Here is a 15,445-nt window from a genome sequence, read left to right on the forward strand (position 1 = left end):
GTGAATTTTTGCAGTGAAAACCTCACCAGGAGTTTGAGTGTATATATAAATTCAGGAAGCTGGTATAAGTGGCAGTGGAATTGCAGTGGGTTTTGCTTTGTTTGGGTTTTTTTAGGAGGAGATTTTTAGTTGTACTAATCCAGTGAGAGATTGATATTTGTCTCACTGTAGTTAGAAATTCACTAAAATAACTTATGAAGCTATAGCTGGTTGGCCTTTTCATTGTCTTAATTTAAGCTCTTGTAATGGAGTGTTTACTGCAGGGGTAGGATCTCACTTCAGGCTTGAATCTGTCCTGGAAAACTGAAAATTGTGCTTTTACTGCTTTTTAATAACATAGGAGTCAGCAGTGTTCTGTTTATATGTTAATTGTTTGAACTGAAACATATTTCTCTGTGAAAATGCAGGGGAAAAGCAAAAGCAGATTTATAGATTGGCACGGGCATGTCCTTTCCAAAAGAAGAAAATAATCATGTAGTGCCAAAATGATGGCTAGTGATAGGGGTTAATAGTATTGGGGGGTTTTTAATATATGGATGTGGCAAGACATAATAATAAGCAGCTAATAATAATTCAGGTAATAAGGAGGAACTAAAAGCAAAGAAAACTGAATGGCATGAGAAATTTTTCTTTATCTCACTAAATACACTGTTGTTTCAGTAATAGGAGATACCGTCCAGTGTAAGTGGCTTTACTATCTCTCGATTACAAAGGTTTTAATACCTTATCCAAACGGTCAGCATTAAATACCCAAGCAAGGGCAAGAGTACAAACTGCCATAGGCTGATCCAATCCCATGGGGTTTACGTATATAGTTGGCTGCTGTTGTGCTCTATTAATCTATGGGTAGGTTTACTGGTAGAACAGCATACAGAAATTCAGGAGTGTGATAACTGTAGATATTTTTGAACAATTCTGCAGTGAACGGGTATGCAGAAAGTCTGAGCAGAAGTGGAACAGAAGCCACTGTGAAAAAGCTTGAGTTTTTTCAAAGTGATAATGAAAGCAGTAACCAGCAGTCTCCTGTTCTCCCCAGCTGGATTGTCCTGTCCTTTTCTAACTAGCAGTCATCAGACAGGAATCTTACAGGGTGTAGTTGGTCTGTAGCTTAACTGTGTCTTAGGTGGAAGCTCCCTTATGTACAAAATTGTCTGCTGTTGTTTTTGGTTTTTTTTTTTTTCTTTCTAGCTTCCATTCTGAATTTGTGATCCGAAGACAGGAGGGGGCATCCCCTCCAGTCCTTCTCCTTTGCTCTCTTCCACTAACAAATGCTGAGATCTGACTGAAAGCTTGTGAATCTGAAAGACTTGTTGATCTCTGGCATCAGTGTGTCTGAAAATTCCTCTGTCCTTCAGGCTCTCCTTAGTACTGGTTTACTTCAGTGGAGTGTGATATTATGGGGATAGCTCATTTGTTTTGTCACAGAAACATTTTTCATGTTAATCTTTAATGCTCTTAAGGAATGTTGCTGGTTCGTGCTTTTATTTATCTACTCTCAGACCAACTGTTACCTATTCCCTAACTCTTTCAAGAACAGTATTCACTTTAACCTGGAATCTTTATGAGCTTCTTGGAGAGTTTGATCTTATTTTTGCTTAATGAATGGTTGGCCTTGCCTCTTAAAATTTTAGAAGCTGTCAGTCAACTCAAGATTTTCATTCTGGGAGAGGTTATGGATTTACTTTGTCACTGTCACATAAAATGTACAGAATTTTGCATCTTCTAGAGCATTGCTTGAACTGAAGTGGTGTTCTGAGGGCTGGGTGGGCTTTTGCTGGCTTGCAGTGTATGTTGAGGTGTTGAAGGGAAGTAGTGGTTTATCCATTTTATATTTCTCCTGGCTTGTATGGGATCAGTTTGTTTTGTGTAGGACTAGAGAAAGAGGGTGTGCATGCTCAGTATCTGTGTGTCTCAAAATTAATCGACCTAAACTGATCTTTGGTAAAACTCTAAAGATGATACATCTGCATCATCTTTTTCTGATCAAAGTAGCATTTCTGTATGTTAGTTTTGGATGCTGTACTAAAGGATGCCATTTTGCTATTAAGAGTATACAGAAAGTACATCTAAAAAATGTAGGAAGTTCTCCTGCCGGAACGTCTTTTTTTATTTATTCAAGGAATGGTTTTTGTTAAAAGTGCAATTTAGCCTTGCACTCGTCTTGTAATAAACAGAAGACTTGAAGAACATGACAGTTTACTACCCTTACGGTTCCAGTGATCAATCGATCTCTCTCCTCCCCCTCCCTTTTATTCTTTGAGTTTATTCTGAGGTTTTGTCATTTTAAGTGGTTTGATGGCATCCTGTGACAATTTGTGTTAAAATAATTTCTCAAATAAGTTTTCTTGCTATGGATGAAAACACTTAAAATCAGCTGTTAATTGTGAGGGAAGCTGATGAGATAACCGTTGGTTTGCAGGTAGTTCCCTTCTCTTTCTTAGAACCACTGGACAAAAACCAAAACCAGATTGAAAGGGGCAGATATGGTACTTGGAGTCTAATAATAACAACTTTCTGAAGTCTGTTGCCTTTATCTTACAAATATTTATGAAGTCCATAAATCCATTTTTTTTTCTCCTTGTGGTTTCAACTTCCCCTAAGCAGTTACCTTGCTCTGCTGGTTATTCATGGATAAAATGCAGGATATTACTTACAAGAAATTTTAATAATTCTTTACTCTTCACTTAAACGCAGTAAATACAGGAGCGGTATATGAAAAGTAGAACCAGGAGTTTAGCAGAGCAATTTTAATCAGTATGATTAGGTCTGTAGAAGGCGATTAGCTACTGCATGTTCACCGAAGACATCTAATTGCATCAACATTATCTTAAGCTCTTGAGGGAAAAATCAGCAAATGGTTGTTTATTTTATGCTGTCATTGAAATTTGGTAATACACTATCCCTAATGTTTCCTTTCTTGTTTCAGTTCTGTAGAAAGCGTTCTGAAAACACTTGTGAAGAGCTGCAGGCCGTAAGTGTTTGTTGGTTTGGGATTTTTTTAAGCCTGTATCTTTAATATGACTTTAATAGGGGGCAGAAAAGTGTTCTTAAAAAAAAAAAAAAAAGTAACACCAAACCAAACCCCACCATATTGGTCATTCCTGGCTGATGTTGTCCCAACTTGCCTAGGAAGCTTGGGGTGGAGGGTGGAGACTTTTCTGGTTTGCTGCATTATGAACGATAAATGCCTCAGGTTCATAGGTTGCTTAAAATGAAAATAAAATGGCAGCCATGTTCCATGGTATAACATTTAAACAAAGTGTAAGGTGTTGCTTTTTAACAGCCTTGTTTGAAAATCTGTTAATAGTTAGTTAAGCTAGGATATCACTAGCTAAGGCCACCATTGCTTTTGATCTTCTGTGCTTTTTTACGTTCGTTGGGAATGTGTGTGCCTGAACCAGTCTTGCTGTCTGCAGTAATTTAATTAAGATACTGCAAAGATGCAGAGAAGAGATGTGTTCTCTTTATTCGTCATTCACGCGGCCATTTGTAGTTATCGTCTGCTTTTGTGGGAGCAGTTCTTTCACACAGTGCTGTTACTCCATTGAGCGTTCCTATAGGGGATGCTGTTCTAAACATACTGTTAATATAAGGAACATAAGGAAGGATAAAGCAACCTTACGCTTCTCCCAAATATATGTGTTTTTGTAGCTAAATAAAACCCCTTAGTTATCAACGTTGATTTTTCTGGTATGTTATCAATATGAAGGTCCCTGAAGCAGAGTGTTTTAAAAATGGATATGTGATATTTGCCTCTTGAAAATTCTGACTTAAGGTTGGGACACTGGTAACTTTACTTCCAATTGGCCCCATATCATCTGCAATAATTATGTTATATAAACAGTTGTATGTGCTGTGCATTTTAAATACTGCATTGCGTGGATATTTAGTTTCTTTTAAAAGAAATTAAATAACCACCTCAGGATTCTCGTAATGTTCAGATAAATGTTTCTTGTGCCTTAAGTCATCTTTTGTTATATTGCATTGCACTACTGTTACCAGCCTTCACACTGAAACGTTGTTGCATTGTACAGAATATTTTCTGGTTCAACAAGAAAAGAATCTTATGTTTGTGCTATTAAAATAATGTACCACGATGTCCTTGATCTTAACTTTGTGTTTTGCAAAGGTTAAATGGAGTTGAGGACTGCCTGTCTGTTGCCCCTGGGTACATGGTCTGACTGTAAAACTGAGATTTTTATGACAAATTAATAGACAGTTTTAAATATGTTTAAAAAAGACCCAAACTTTAAAGCTAAGCCTACATATGTTCTTGTGGTTTCCTTGTTTTCAGGTATTTTCCAGAAGATGCCACTGCAGAGATGCTGGATGAATGGAGGCCTTTAATGTGTCCGTTTGATGTTACCATGCAAAAGGCTATTACCTACTTCGAGCTATTTCTGCCGACTACCCTTCCTCCTGAACTTCACCAGAAGGGTTTCAAGTAAGTGTAATTGAATGCCTGTTGGTATAGTATTCTGTTGCAAATGCAAGCGATTATCTTTTACAGGATGACTCGAAGTCAGCCAGCAAAACGAATGGTGCCTTTTAACAGCATTTTTGGAAGGAGTTCAAGACAGAAATTCTGTCAGCATTCTTCTTTTGTGAAAGTAACCTGAGGGAATCTTTGTACCTATTCTCTAATGAGGTCTCCCTTCTCTAGAGAAAAGCACACAGTATACAGCAAAGCAAACTAAATTGAATTAAATGCGCTTTTATTCTGAAGGAATAGTCTCATAAGTTGGAATCATTAACCATAGCACAGCTTTAAGTCCTACCTTCTGTTTAATTTGGGGTAGCTTCTGACAAGTCCTTCATGTACGTTAAAGTATAGCTGTTAACTACAAATCTGGGATTGTGAGGTAGAGGTCTTCGATTCACTGTCAGGATGTGGAAACGTGAGATGGTTGGAAGACTGCTGTAGGAAAGGAGTTTGAGAATTAAAGGAGAAAAATTTGCAGGATGGGACAGTATCTGGATCATCTTTAAAGCAGAACTATTGAACTTCAAAACACAAGCCAGTGATGTTTAGTGCATGTAGAGATTAGGCTGGTTACGTTAAAAGTATATTTGATATAGAGTTAGTGGAAATGTCAAGGAAGGAAGTGAGTATAGTTTATAAAGGTGAATTTAAGGATGGGCTTGCATCCTTGGCTTCAGATGAATTCAGAATAGAAGCTGATGACCATTGGTCAATAGGGACAGGTTTTAAGGTAGAGGGAAATGAAGTGTGATTTATTTTCATCTGTGTTACTTGTGTTGGGATGGCAATATGTAATGAAATGGCTAAGCTGAAGTAGATAAAGAAACTCCTGGTGAAACACTTGTGTGGAAAGGGGGGGATCAGAAAAGAGTACGAGGAGGAGAGGTAAAACAAGCAAGGACTGAAACTCAGGATCAGATTGGGGTTAGAGAGGGTGCTGTGGGAGACGAGGTGATACAAGCCTGTCTGTGTTGATCCTTGTTCTCGTTGAATGAGTTGAGGGGCAGGTGAGTTCCTGTGACCACCTGGCGAAGTGAGGGATAGATATCCAGTGAGGGAGCTGCTTTTACAACATTAACATTATTTTGATTTTCTTCTCTTGCAGGCTTTGGTTTGATGAATTTATTGGCCTTTGGGTGTCAGTTCAAAATCTTCCCCAATGGGAAGGGGTAAGTATTTACTTTTCACCTACACTAGAAGAAATTCATTTAAATACCACTACAATGTGTTTGCAGGGCATTGAAGTCAAACAGCGATGTAATGGATTTTTTTTTCTCTTCTGCTTTTAACTGGTATAAGAAAGCAGAGATAATAATTTCATGATTGTTAGCAAGCAGTTACTGGCTGAATAAATGAGACTGCACTTGTGCTTGGTGAACATTGTTTAATGGCTAGCTCAGGCAGCTTTTCTTTCCAGCCTTGGGAATGCTGGCATTTTCCAGGCTGCCTGCTAATACTTACAATGATGCAAAGTGCTATTGTGATTTCTGTAAATTACAATTCCGTAAGGTCACATCTCTCGTATCTTAACACATCTTTCACGATCCCTAATTTTGAGTAGTAATGCTATGCCTTGACTGTAATGAGTTGTTGTCATCTTTATTTTAGGTACTGTAAAGAACCTGTGCTCCCCTTGGCCAAAAATACCATTGGGCTATATCTTTTAAGGAAAATAGTCTACCATGTACCTGCCTGCCTTTTCTGCGTGTGTCTCATCTGACTAGATAAAAACTTGGGAAATAAAGTAAAATCTCATTCTTGAGACACCACCAGCAGCAGGTTAGGTGCTCTTGTTGTCAGCTGACCTGTGCCTTGGCTTTACTGCAGTGAATCTTGGCACGTTACCAGATTTTTTCCATACTCAATATGAACATAAGCTCATTGACCATCTGGCTCCTTTTGCTAATCTCCTGCCTTTATACACAAGGAGGACTTCTCAGTGTCTTTGGAGAAAGCTGATTTCCAAAACACCGTTGAATGCTACCTTTGTAGCACATTCAATTTCTGGCAATTTCTTTGTGAAAAGGCTTGTGTGTAGGTCTTCCTGGTTTGAGTTATGTTTCATCACAAATAAAGGAAGGCAGTCTTTGTTCCAGCAGTTGGCAATTGTCCAGATTTGAACAGGGGTGATTGATTGCCAAAGTTTTACTTGAGGTTGTCTGTAGACACTTTTGTGTCTTTCTGGCTATCCAAAAAAGCACAGTTCTGTCTACTCTTTCTGACAGAAAGATGACAGCCTCCACTTTGATATCATGGTTTGGTTTGTTTCTGTCAAACAGTCTAACAAGCAATCATCAACACCCTTTCAGAAGTTATCTCTGATATTTTTTCCCTCTTCCACTGTATTCTGACAGTTTGCTCAGAAGGCCCAGACAATTTTATTTTTAACCCTGAGGCTTTCACTTCTTGTTTCCTTTGCTGTCTTGTCCACTTCTTAAGGGCCGGCTTGTTCATTTCATGAAGCTTGGATGCAGATAATTAGACATATGGGTTCTGACTGTGCAATCCAGTTTAAGCCTCTCTACACTGCAAGCTTTTTCTCAGCTTGCTTTGGCAGGAGTTAGACTTGCTGTTTGACGGGGAGCTATAGAATCAATTGCCTTTGTGATTGGTAAGGTTTTTTTTTTTTTAGTGGGAATTTCCTAGTATCAAACAGAAAAGGTAGATCACTTAAGAAAATGTAACGCTGGTCTTCAGGCCATGTCAGATGTGACTGTCCTGAATTGAGTTTGTGGGTTTTCCAAAGCTATCATGTCCTTCAGACTGAGAGGTGAACTGTTGTTCTGTGAATATCTGTCTCTGAATTAGGCAGGATTAATTAAGGCCTTCCTTTTGGCTTTGCCATAGCTTCAAGACACCAATAGAAGCGTCAAGACTCTTGGCGACCTGGTAGGTATTTCCCTATTTGGACAAGCTCATACAAGGAGTGTTGGTGGGTTATATGCTTTCTCACGATCAGGAGAAATCTCACATCTCCTTTTTTGTTTAGTCCTGATAACTCTTTCCTGAGGACGCCTTTCAGTTGCCTCTTGGACTCATGAGACTGTCTCCTGGCAATGGAGCGTCTAATTCTTCACAGACAGTCGCGTACTGCCATCACATCTGACAGCTAATGCCTGTGATCTTTACAAGCCACAGATGTGGGTAAACCAAAGCTTAAAATGTGACAGCCATCAGCACAGGCGAGCATACTTTCAGTAGGATGGATCCTGCAGAAGCTAAATAGTCCTTCAAGATGCGTTGGCTGTATTTTCTTCATCATCTATGTATAGATGCTGTATTAGGCCAGTATCCACGTTCAGCTCCCATGAGAGAGTTCTACTGGTGAGGAAGCACCACGAGATGAATTGATAGTCATAAGTGCTTGTTAAGCTCCTCCAGCTCAGAGTTCCCATGGAATCTGTGCATGGCATGTCACTTTCTGATCAAATTTATCAAGAACCAGGATGATGCATTGGCAGCCAAACTGCATAGCGCCCGGTCCTTTCCCTTCCCAGAAAGTGGGTTTGTCTTTGGATGCCTTTTTATTCTCTTCCCAAACCTCCTATCTTCTACAGAGCCTGTCTTTTTTATTCTTGCACAGAAGACTATTTCTAATGTGTTTGTAGGTAGTGCTGCATTCAGAATGTTCCTTAGGACATGTTCCAGTAACCAATCCAAATACTCCTCTGTGTAAAGGCTATGAAAGTAGGTAGCAGGTTTTTGTTAGAGGAGTTGATGAAATCACCGAGCTAGAGCCTGTTCTGTTGTGAGATTTCTGCTTTGCTTAAGCCATGTTGTGGGCTTGCTGGGAAATCTCTTGTAACTGTCACCTGGATTTTGTTCCAGACCTTCGCTGCAGAGATGAATAGTCTGCTATGCCCAGTTGATAAAATGGTAGTAGCGTTTGAAGGACTCTGAAGCTCAGTACAGGTGTCTTTCTGTAAGCTACTGCCAGGAGTCTCCAGCTCTGGGGAAGCTGTTCAAAAAGGGGAAGAAGCTCTAAGTTGCTCAAAAGGGGAAAAGATATTTCCTTAGCAAGAGCTGAAGTCTTTGGCGTCACATAGGTTATGTATAAGTTTGTTGTTCATCTGCTGTTCCTCAGAGTTGTTCTAACAATAAATGGTTGAGAACTAAAATGGTAGTGAATGCATTCTGTCTTTCATGTTAATTCACAGAGCGCGGGGAAAGGGAGAGTGTGTGTATACCTTCTAAAAGTACTATTAGTACATCTTTACATTTAAAAAAATAAATAAAGAGAATAGGGATGTATATTCTGACAGGCTGCCTCTCCCAGAACTTAGATCACAATTACCTGCTTTGTAAGTTCTCAGATGACTAACGAGTTGGACTCCTGAAGGTAGGAATTCAGATCCATTATGAAATATGGGATTGGTGGCTTCTGATAGAGTGAAATCTTGCATTACAAGTGCTGTAGTGCCATGGGTAGCTTTTATCTTCCATCTGTAAAGTAGATTGAGGGGTTTGTGCATCTTTTATTATAAATGCATTCTAATGAATATTTCCTTCTTTTATGGTTGTTTTCAGCATCTAGTAAATCTTTTTGCTCGCTTGGCCACTGACAACATCGGGTACATAGACTGGGATCCGTATGTACCAAAGGTAATATTTCTCATTTTATGAAACTATTTTGTTTACTTTGAGATAAGTCTTCCATGTTACTATGCTAAGAATAATTCATATTCCCTGCATGGTCTTATACTGCGGTGTCCCAGTTTTTCAAATTAGGTGCATTCCTTTGAAGTCCTAAGTTTAACTTGGAAAATTTGAGCCATCCTTTTGTAACAGACTCCATTGGAAGTTGTTACTGTTACCACCTGACTCCAAACCAAACCAAAGCAACAATGTACCTTGCTACACAAGTACTGTCTGTTTGTATAATTAATCTCATGCTCTTGTGGAAATGGCCCTTAATGATATTCTTTTGATAAATAGTATGTATGACCTTTGAATCTTTCAGCTTATAGATTTTTTTTTTTAAAGATGTTCATAGCAGTTATACTGTTTAAAAAAACCTCAAAACTACCAAACACCTTTTGATTAGAAAATTAATTTGTGCCATTTTTTTTTAATTTTATACAATTTTTTTCTTTTTTTTTCAGATTTTCACCAGAATTTTGAGGAGTTTAAATCTTCCAGTGGGAAGCAATCAAGTTGTTGTTCCAAGATTCTTAACAAATGCTTATGATGTAGGACACGCGGTGATGTGGATCACAGCCATGATGGTTAGTAACTTTTTCATAAAGTGAAGCAAAAACTAAGGCAAAGCTTTAAGCAAGTATGTATTTAAAATTAATGTTTGTTCTGTTCAGCTCACTGCAGACGCGTGTTCTTAGGCTATCTTTGTTTTTAAAAAGTACATTGTTTCACTGTCAGTTTGGAATGTGAATGGAAAGGTTTATTTCACAGCCACTGTCTGTGGCATTCAGCCAGCTGCAAGTGCCACTGTGGATACACGCTTGGGACCTGCTGAATGGCTCTTTTTAGGGTGAACCTCATCAGATCAGGTGGAGAGAACTTGCTGCTTAGTGCTGAGCTGAGGGTGGGGACAGGGAGGGAATTTGCAGCTGTGATTTGGTGCTTGGAGGTATTGCTGTGGTAAGTGAAAGTGCTCACTTGTACCCATACTGCTGTGTTACCTGTCCATTTTAACCCATTCTGTGTAATAAAATTCTGTGGTTTATTTTTTTACAGGGTGGACCAAGTAAACTAGTGCAGAAGCACTTGTCTGGATTGTTCAATAGCATTGCCTCTTTTTACCATCCTTCAAATAACGGGCGCTGGCTGGTGAGTTTTTTTTGCATGTCAAGACAATAACTTTGGCCATAATTTCAACAGTCAAACCTGTCCAATCAAACATGTTGATAGATGCACTCTGTGCTCCAACAGCCAGACTGTCTGCTGGTTGTATAATATTTTGAGGCTTTCATTTTCAAGCTATGTGATTGTACTGTCATTCAAATAATACTTCTATTCTGATGTCAGGACCACAGCTAAAGGGGATATTCTTCAAACACCTAATGAAACTGCAGTTTAGAAGTCCAAAGCCAGACATCTAGTTCATATATAGCTAGGAAAAAGAAGCCAGCAGTTTGAAGGAGGGTGATATATAGCATCAGTATTACTTGTGTGACAGAGCTTTCGTATCACTGACCTGCTCTCTCCAAGTTAGCAAAATCTAAGATTTTGATTAATCAAAGTGAAAAAGATTTTTTAATGCATGTCTAGTTTGATAAAGCGTAACTTTTTGATGGGGTAGCTGGTGGAATCTTCTGCTGGAGCATGTAAGAATTTCCCTGTGATAGCTGGTTAGAAAGTACAGATTAAAATAGCATGACTGGTCAAAGCAATGCCAAAGGAGCTGACTTGTTCTAGAATAGGATATTTGTTTACACGTGAATGTGCAGAAAATGCTCTCAAAGATGTCCCAATTACTGGTAAGTAAGCTCGATTCTTGACTATATCCTTTGTATATATTTTTTCATATTTTTTTTAAATCATAAGGTATAGTGCTGACAACATGATTGTTAATGTTTTGGGAACTGAAGTTTAATGATAAATTGTGACATTGTATTTTAGAGCTCTTATGAGTTTTCTTTTATTGTAGTTGTGTAATTTCAAGATACTGGCTTATTAATTGTCTGTTGTACACTTAGTAGCTCAGATTCTGCTATTGCCAAGTAATTGAATAGCATTTCTTCTATATTCCACAGAACAAACTGATGAAACTACTTCAGAGGTTACCCAGTGGTGTTGTCAGAAGGCTGCATCGTGAGCGCTACAAGAAAATGACTTGGTTAACTCCTGTGCCTGATAGTCATAAACTTACTGATCAGGATGTTACAGACTTTGTAGAATGCATTATTCAACCTGTTCTTCTGGCTATGTTTAGTAAAACAGGAAGCCTGGAGGCTGCCCAGGCCCTGCAGAACCTTGCACTGATGCGTCCTGAATTAGTAATTCCACCTGTACTTGAGAAGTAAGTTCTGCAGGAACATTACAGCTTCCCTGTTCCCTTCCCAACAAATAAATATGCAAAGCAGCCATATTAGTTGATAAGCAATATCCTTGCTGTGAACAAATGCTTGCAGTGAGAGGAGCTGCTAATACACACCCTGAGAAATCACCTGAGTCAGGGTAGGGAGTGAGGGAGGACTTTGGTTTTTATTTTTATTGGCTTTGTTTTGGTTTTAAACACCTGGTAAATGGAATAGTTCTGGGAGCTGCTCGGAGCTTGTGCAATATAGGGTAGTCCTCAGGTGATTTGCATTTCTGTTAGAATTTTGTATCAGATAGCGGCTGCATCAGTTGAAAAAGCAACTTTGCACCCTTTATTCATGAGCCACCTTGTACTTTCTCCCTGGCTTTCAGTTGGGCCAAATATAAATGATGGTATTGTGTGTTTGTGTAGTAATGCACGTATGTTTTATATTTCTATTTTGTCAGACTATGTTATAGTTACAGATTGTTTAAAATTACTTCTGACTTCATAAGCAAATCACTAAAGTATGTGCCCATGTGTAAAATAATTAGTTTGTACTACTACTTATGCCTTGGTGCCTGAAATTCCAGAGGAAGAAAAGGTAATTCTTCCTGCCCCAATGAAAAGCTTTCTTCTTACTCCCTATCCACATTCTCGCTCCTATGCCGTCTTTTGTGCTTTAACAACTCGTATTGTAAAAGCAGTGGAGAAATGAGTTTGTCTTGAAGAGCCCCTGAGTTCCATACCTTCCTGGCTCAACTGTTTGTAAAAACTTGACAAATCTGCTCTTATATGAAAACATTTCAAGCGTAACGGTTCTAAGGAGGACAGCAATGGACGCCCGTATTGGGTATGAGTACTTTTTCTGTTTTGAGAGCAGACTGAACGTCTGCTCAGTAGTTCAAACTATCACCGGTATGTTTGCCTTGGCTGCAGTTCCAAATTCATTTTGTTGAGTAGATGTAGGTCCTTTGTGCTTCGGATGACATGGGGCAAGGGTAGCACTGTGACTCTTGTTTGAACCGTGGGCTGTTGATAACAGGAAGTGTTATGCAGTTTGCTAAAAAGTACTTAGTGTTTAAAAAAAAAAAAAAAAAAAAAAGGTTTAAAAATCACAGTAACTTAACAGGCTTTTATAAAAAAGATATGGACTTTAACATTAAGTTATATATCCCTTAAGTATATTACTATAATTAAGTATATTATATTGTAATTAAGTAATATATCCCTTATCTATTTAGAGGCAGTCAAGGCAAGTTTTCATGCTTGCCACAAGAGCCTTACGCTTTTAAGTACACAGCTTGTATTAGCTTGAAGTTCAAACACTCAGATCATCATAGCTTTGAATCTAGGAGCCCGTGCAGTTATTAATTCCTATGCTGCAACTGCTAACGAATTATTTAATCCTGAATTTGTTGTGAGTAGGACTGATCAAGTGAAAGGACATTTTATAGTGGAGCAATGTTAAGTCCATTGGAAAAAGATTAGAAAAAAATTTTGGAACCATTGCTTAGCTTGAATTTTACTTATAGAAATTTTGCACCCTTTCTGTAGAATACAACATGTGCAATCCACTTCTATTTTCTTTGAAGACTTTAGAAACATTATTGTTCCTAATATGACTTGTTCTTAAATTTTACAGAACATATCCTGCACTTGAGACATTAACAGAACCTCATCAGCTCACAGCTACGTTAAGCTGTGTCATTGGAGTAGCTCGTAGTCTGGTGTCTGGGGGGAAGTGGTTTCCTGAAGGTCCAACACACATGCTACCTCTACTGATGAGAGCATTGCCTGGCGTGGATCCAAATGACTTCAGCAAATGTATGGTGAGTGTCTTTATCTTACCTTTTTTCAGAAGATAGTTAACCAACTAGTTCACTCTGAAAGCTTTTATTTTTATACTCGTATGAAAGCGAGTAACTCGTGTTCCCAGAAGTTCTTAGCCTGATTTTGTTCCTGCACAGTTTTATTTGTAAAAAGTTAATGTTACAAGCCTCTAACTTACAATAATGCTTTTGGCTTGTCAGACAGTGCTAAGTGAATCTTTTAACACCAGATTGTGATAAGCATTGTACTGCTTTTTGAGCAGCTCTATAAACCAAGATAAAATAGGTGTTCCAAAGCTCCTAGCAAATATTCCTAGTCTTTTAAGATCAATAGGAAGACCTTTATCACTAGGTTTTCATTGAATTAGGTCCTAAAGGCCTACTTCTTCAGGAATTCATATTCATTGACTATTCAAACATTATAGGGTTATTGTAATTTTAAAGTTCAGCACAAAGTGTTTCTTTACTCAGAAAATCGAGGGGTTTTTCTTCAGTGCTGATGGGTAAGGTTTGTTTAGGAAATCAGAAATGACTATTAAAGTTTTGGGGTGGAAGAATTAGGCTCTGGATTTTTTTTTAATGTAATGATTTGCTTTAGCTCCCATACCTTAATTGCAAAAGCTTTTTAATGTGTAGAACGCAGTTAACGCTTATTAAAGAGCTGTTTGCAACTCTCAACAGATTACATTCCAGTTCATTGCAACATTTTCTACTTTGGTGCCTTTAGTAGATTGTTCATCTGTATTGCAAGAGAGAGATGACCTTTCAGAGGTAAGAGTGCTGTGCCATTATAAAACCAAAGCTATAACCTAATTTTTTAGTTTATTTTCTAGCAGTGTAATAATCTCTTCAGAACTGTAACAGGTTTACTGTGCTCTTTTTGTGTAAGTAAAACTATGTTAAACAAAAATGCGACAACCAAAAAAAAGAAAATGTGGATTGTGTTAGCTTCTGGTCAGTGTGGTAGAGCTGACATCAGCGTGCAGATTGGCCGTGTATTCTTAGCATTGCTTCTTTGTGATAGGTTGTGGTAGAGAGAATGTTACATTCAAACGATGTAATATTTTTGTGTCAAAACAGAAGGCCCTGTGTAGTGTAATTTGACTCTGAGCTTGCTCTGCTTTCAGTAGGTGGTTGGACTACCTGGTCTTCCACAGGTCCCTTGCCATCTAAATTTTTCTGACTCTAATAAACTGGCAGCTTTGTTACCATTAAGTTTTTGAAACTTCTTGTTACCGTAAAACATTAAGGTAAAAATAAAGAAAACCAGAAAAAAGCAATGACTACACTGTTGCTGTGAGATGTTTAGACATCATTTCTAGTTCAAAACTAGTCCAGCTCAGAGCGAGGTAAAAGGTAACTAACTGATTGTCTGGGAGACTCTGGAAGGAATGTGGTCTCCTGTTTTTGAAAACTGTGTGTGTTTAAAAACAAAACAAAACCCCACCACCCAACAAAAAACCAAAATCCAACTGTTTGTATTTATTTCCCACAGGAGGAAAACAGTTAAAGCGTGCATTAGTTTTTTGAAAAATAATTTCAGAACAGTTGGCACCTCTTTAAAATGTTCCCGCAGTCACGCTTCTCTTTTCTGATTCAGACTCTATTGCTTTCTCTGCAGATGCTTGTTAATCTCTTCCAATCCAGAGATAGTAACATCATTAGACAGTGAGCCTCATCTCCCTCTTCTGTGTTTTATCCTATGCTGCCCCTTTGTTATTCGACGCGGTCACCCCACCTGTTTGCTTTGTTGGAGCGCTGTTGTATTTACCTCTAGTCTTAGAGCTCCCTGCGCTCCATTTCTCCAGCATTGTTCTAATGCTTTGTCCTTTTTCGCAGAGCAAAAAACACAGGAGAGAGTGGGAAATAGTTTTTTTTTGTTTCTCTGCTCATCGCTAGGCTTTTGATTCTGCTTTTGATACAGCAGGTCAAACAGAGGCAGCGAAGCTGTATGTGGCATATTACAAATGAGGCAGCAGCAGTAGTGTCCCCCATGGTAGTTGCAACTGCCACGTAAAATGTCTCAGCCACTGCTAGAACACTCTTCTTGTAGCTCTGAGAACACCTCGTAGCCACAGGTGGCACACATTCTGAACTCTCGGCTACTGGAAGAAGGTTCATTTCATGGCCCCAGAGCTGCAGCGCTCAAAA

At 38.6% G+C, this 15,445-nt stretch overlaps 1 protein-coding gene across 2 annotated transcripts in view; it reads left to right on the plus strand.

The window, feature by feature from the left end:
• The window catches only part of PSME4 (proteasome activator subunit 4), a 61,435-nt gene that overhangs the window by 2,850 nt on the left and 43,140 nt on the right, over positions 1-15,445 (plus strand). For both annotated transcript variants that reach the window (XM_009640683.2, XM_035896045.1), the window contains 9 exons: positions 2,927-2,971; positions 4,295-4,444; positions 5,589-5,652; positions 9,011-9,085; positions 9,586-9,708; positions 10,178-10,270; positions 11,197-11,462; positions 13,108-13,294; positions 13,976-14,065. In XM_009640683.2, the coding sequence (XP_009638978.1) occupies positions 2,927-2,971; positions 4,295-4,444; positions 5,589-5,652; positions 9,011-9,085; positions 9,586-9,708; positions 10,178-10,270; positions 11,197-11,462; positions 13,108-13,294; positions 13,976-14,065 (1,093 nt within the window). The remainder of the gene's footprint in view (positions 1-2,926; positions 2,972-4,294; positions 4,445-5,588; positions 5,653-9,010; positions 9,086-9,585; positions 9,709-10,177; positions 10,271-11,196; positions 11,463-13,107; positions 13,295-13,975; positions 14,066-15,445) is intronic.

This window comes from Egretta garzetta, unplaced genomic scaffold (genome assembly GCF_000687185.1).
Source record: "Egretta garzetta isolate BGI_Z169 unplaced genomic scaffold, ASM68718v1 scaffold200, whole genome shotgun sequence".
NCBI lineage: Eukaryota > Metazoa > Chordata > Aves > Pelecaniformes > Ardeidae > Egretta > Egretta garzetta.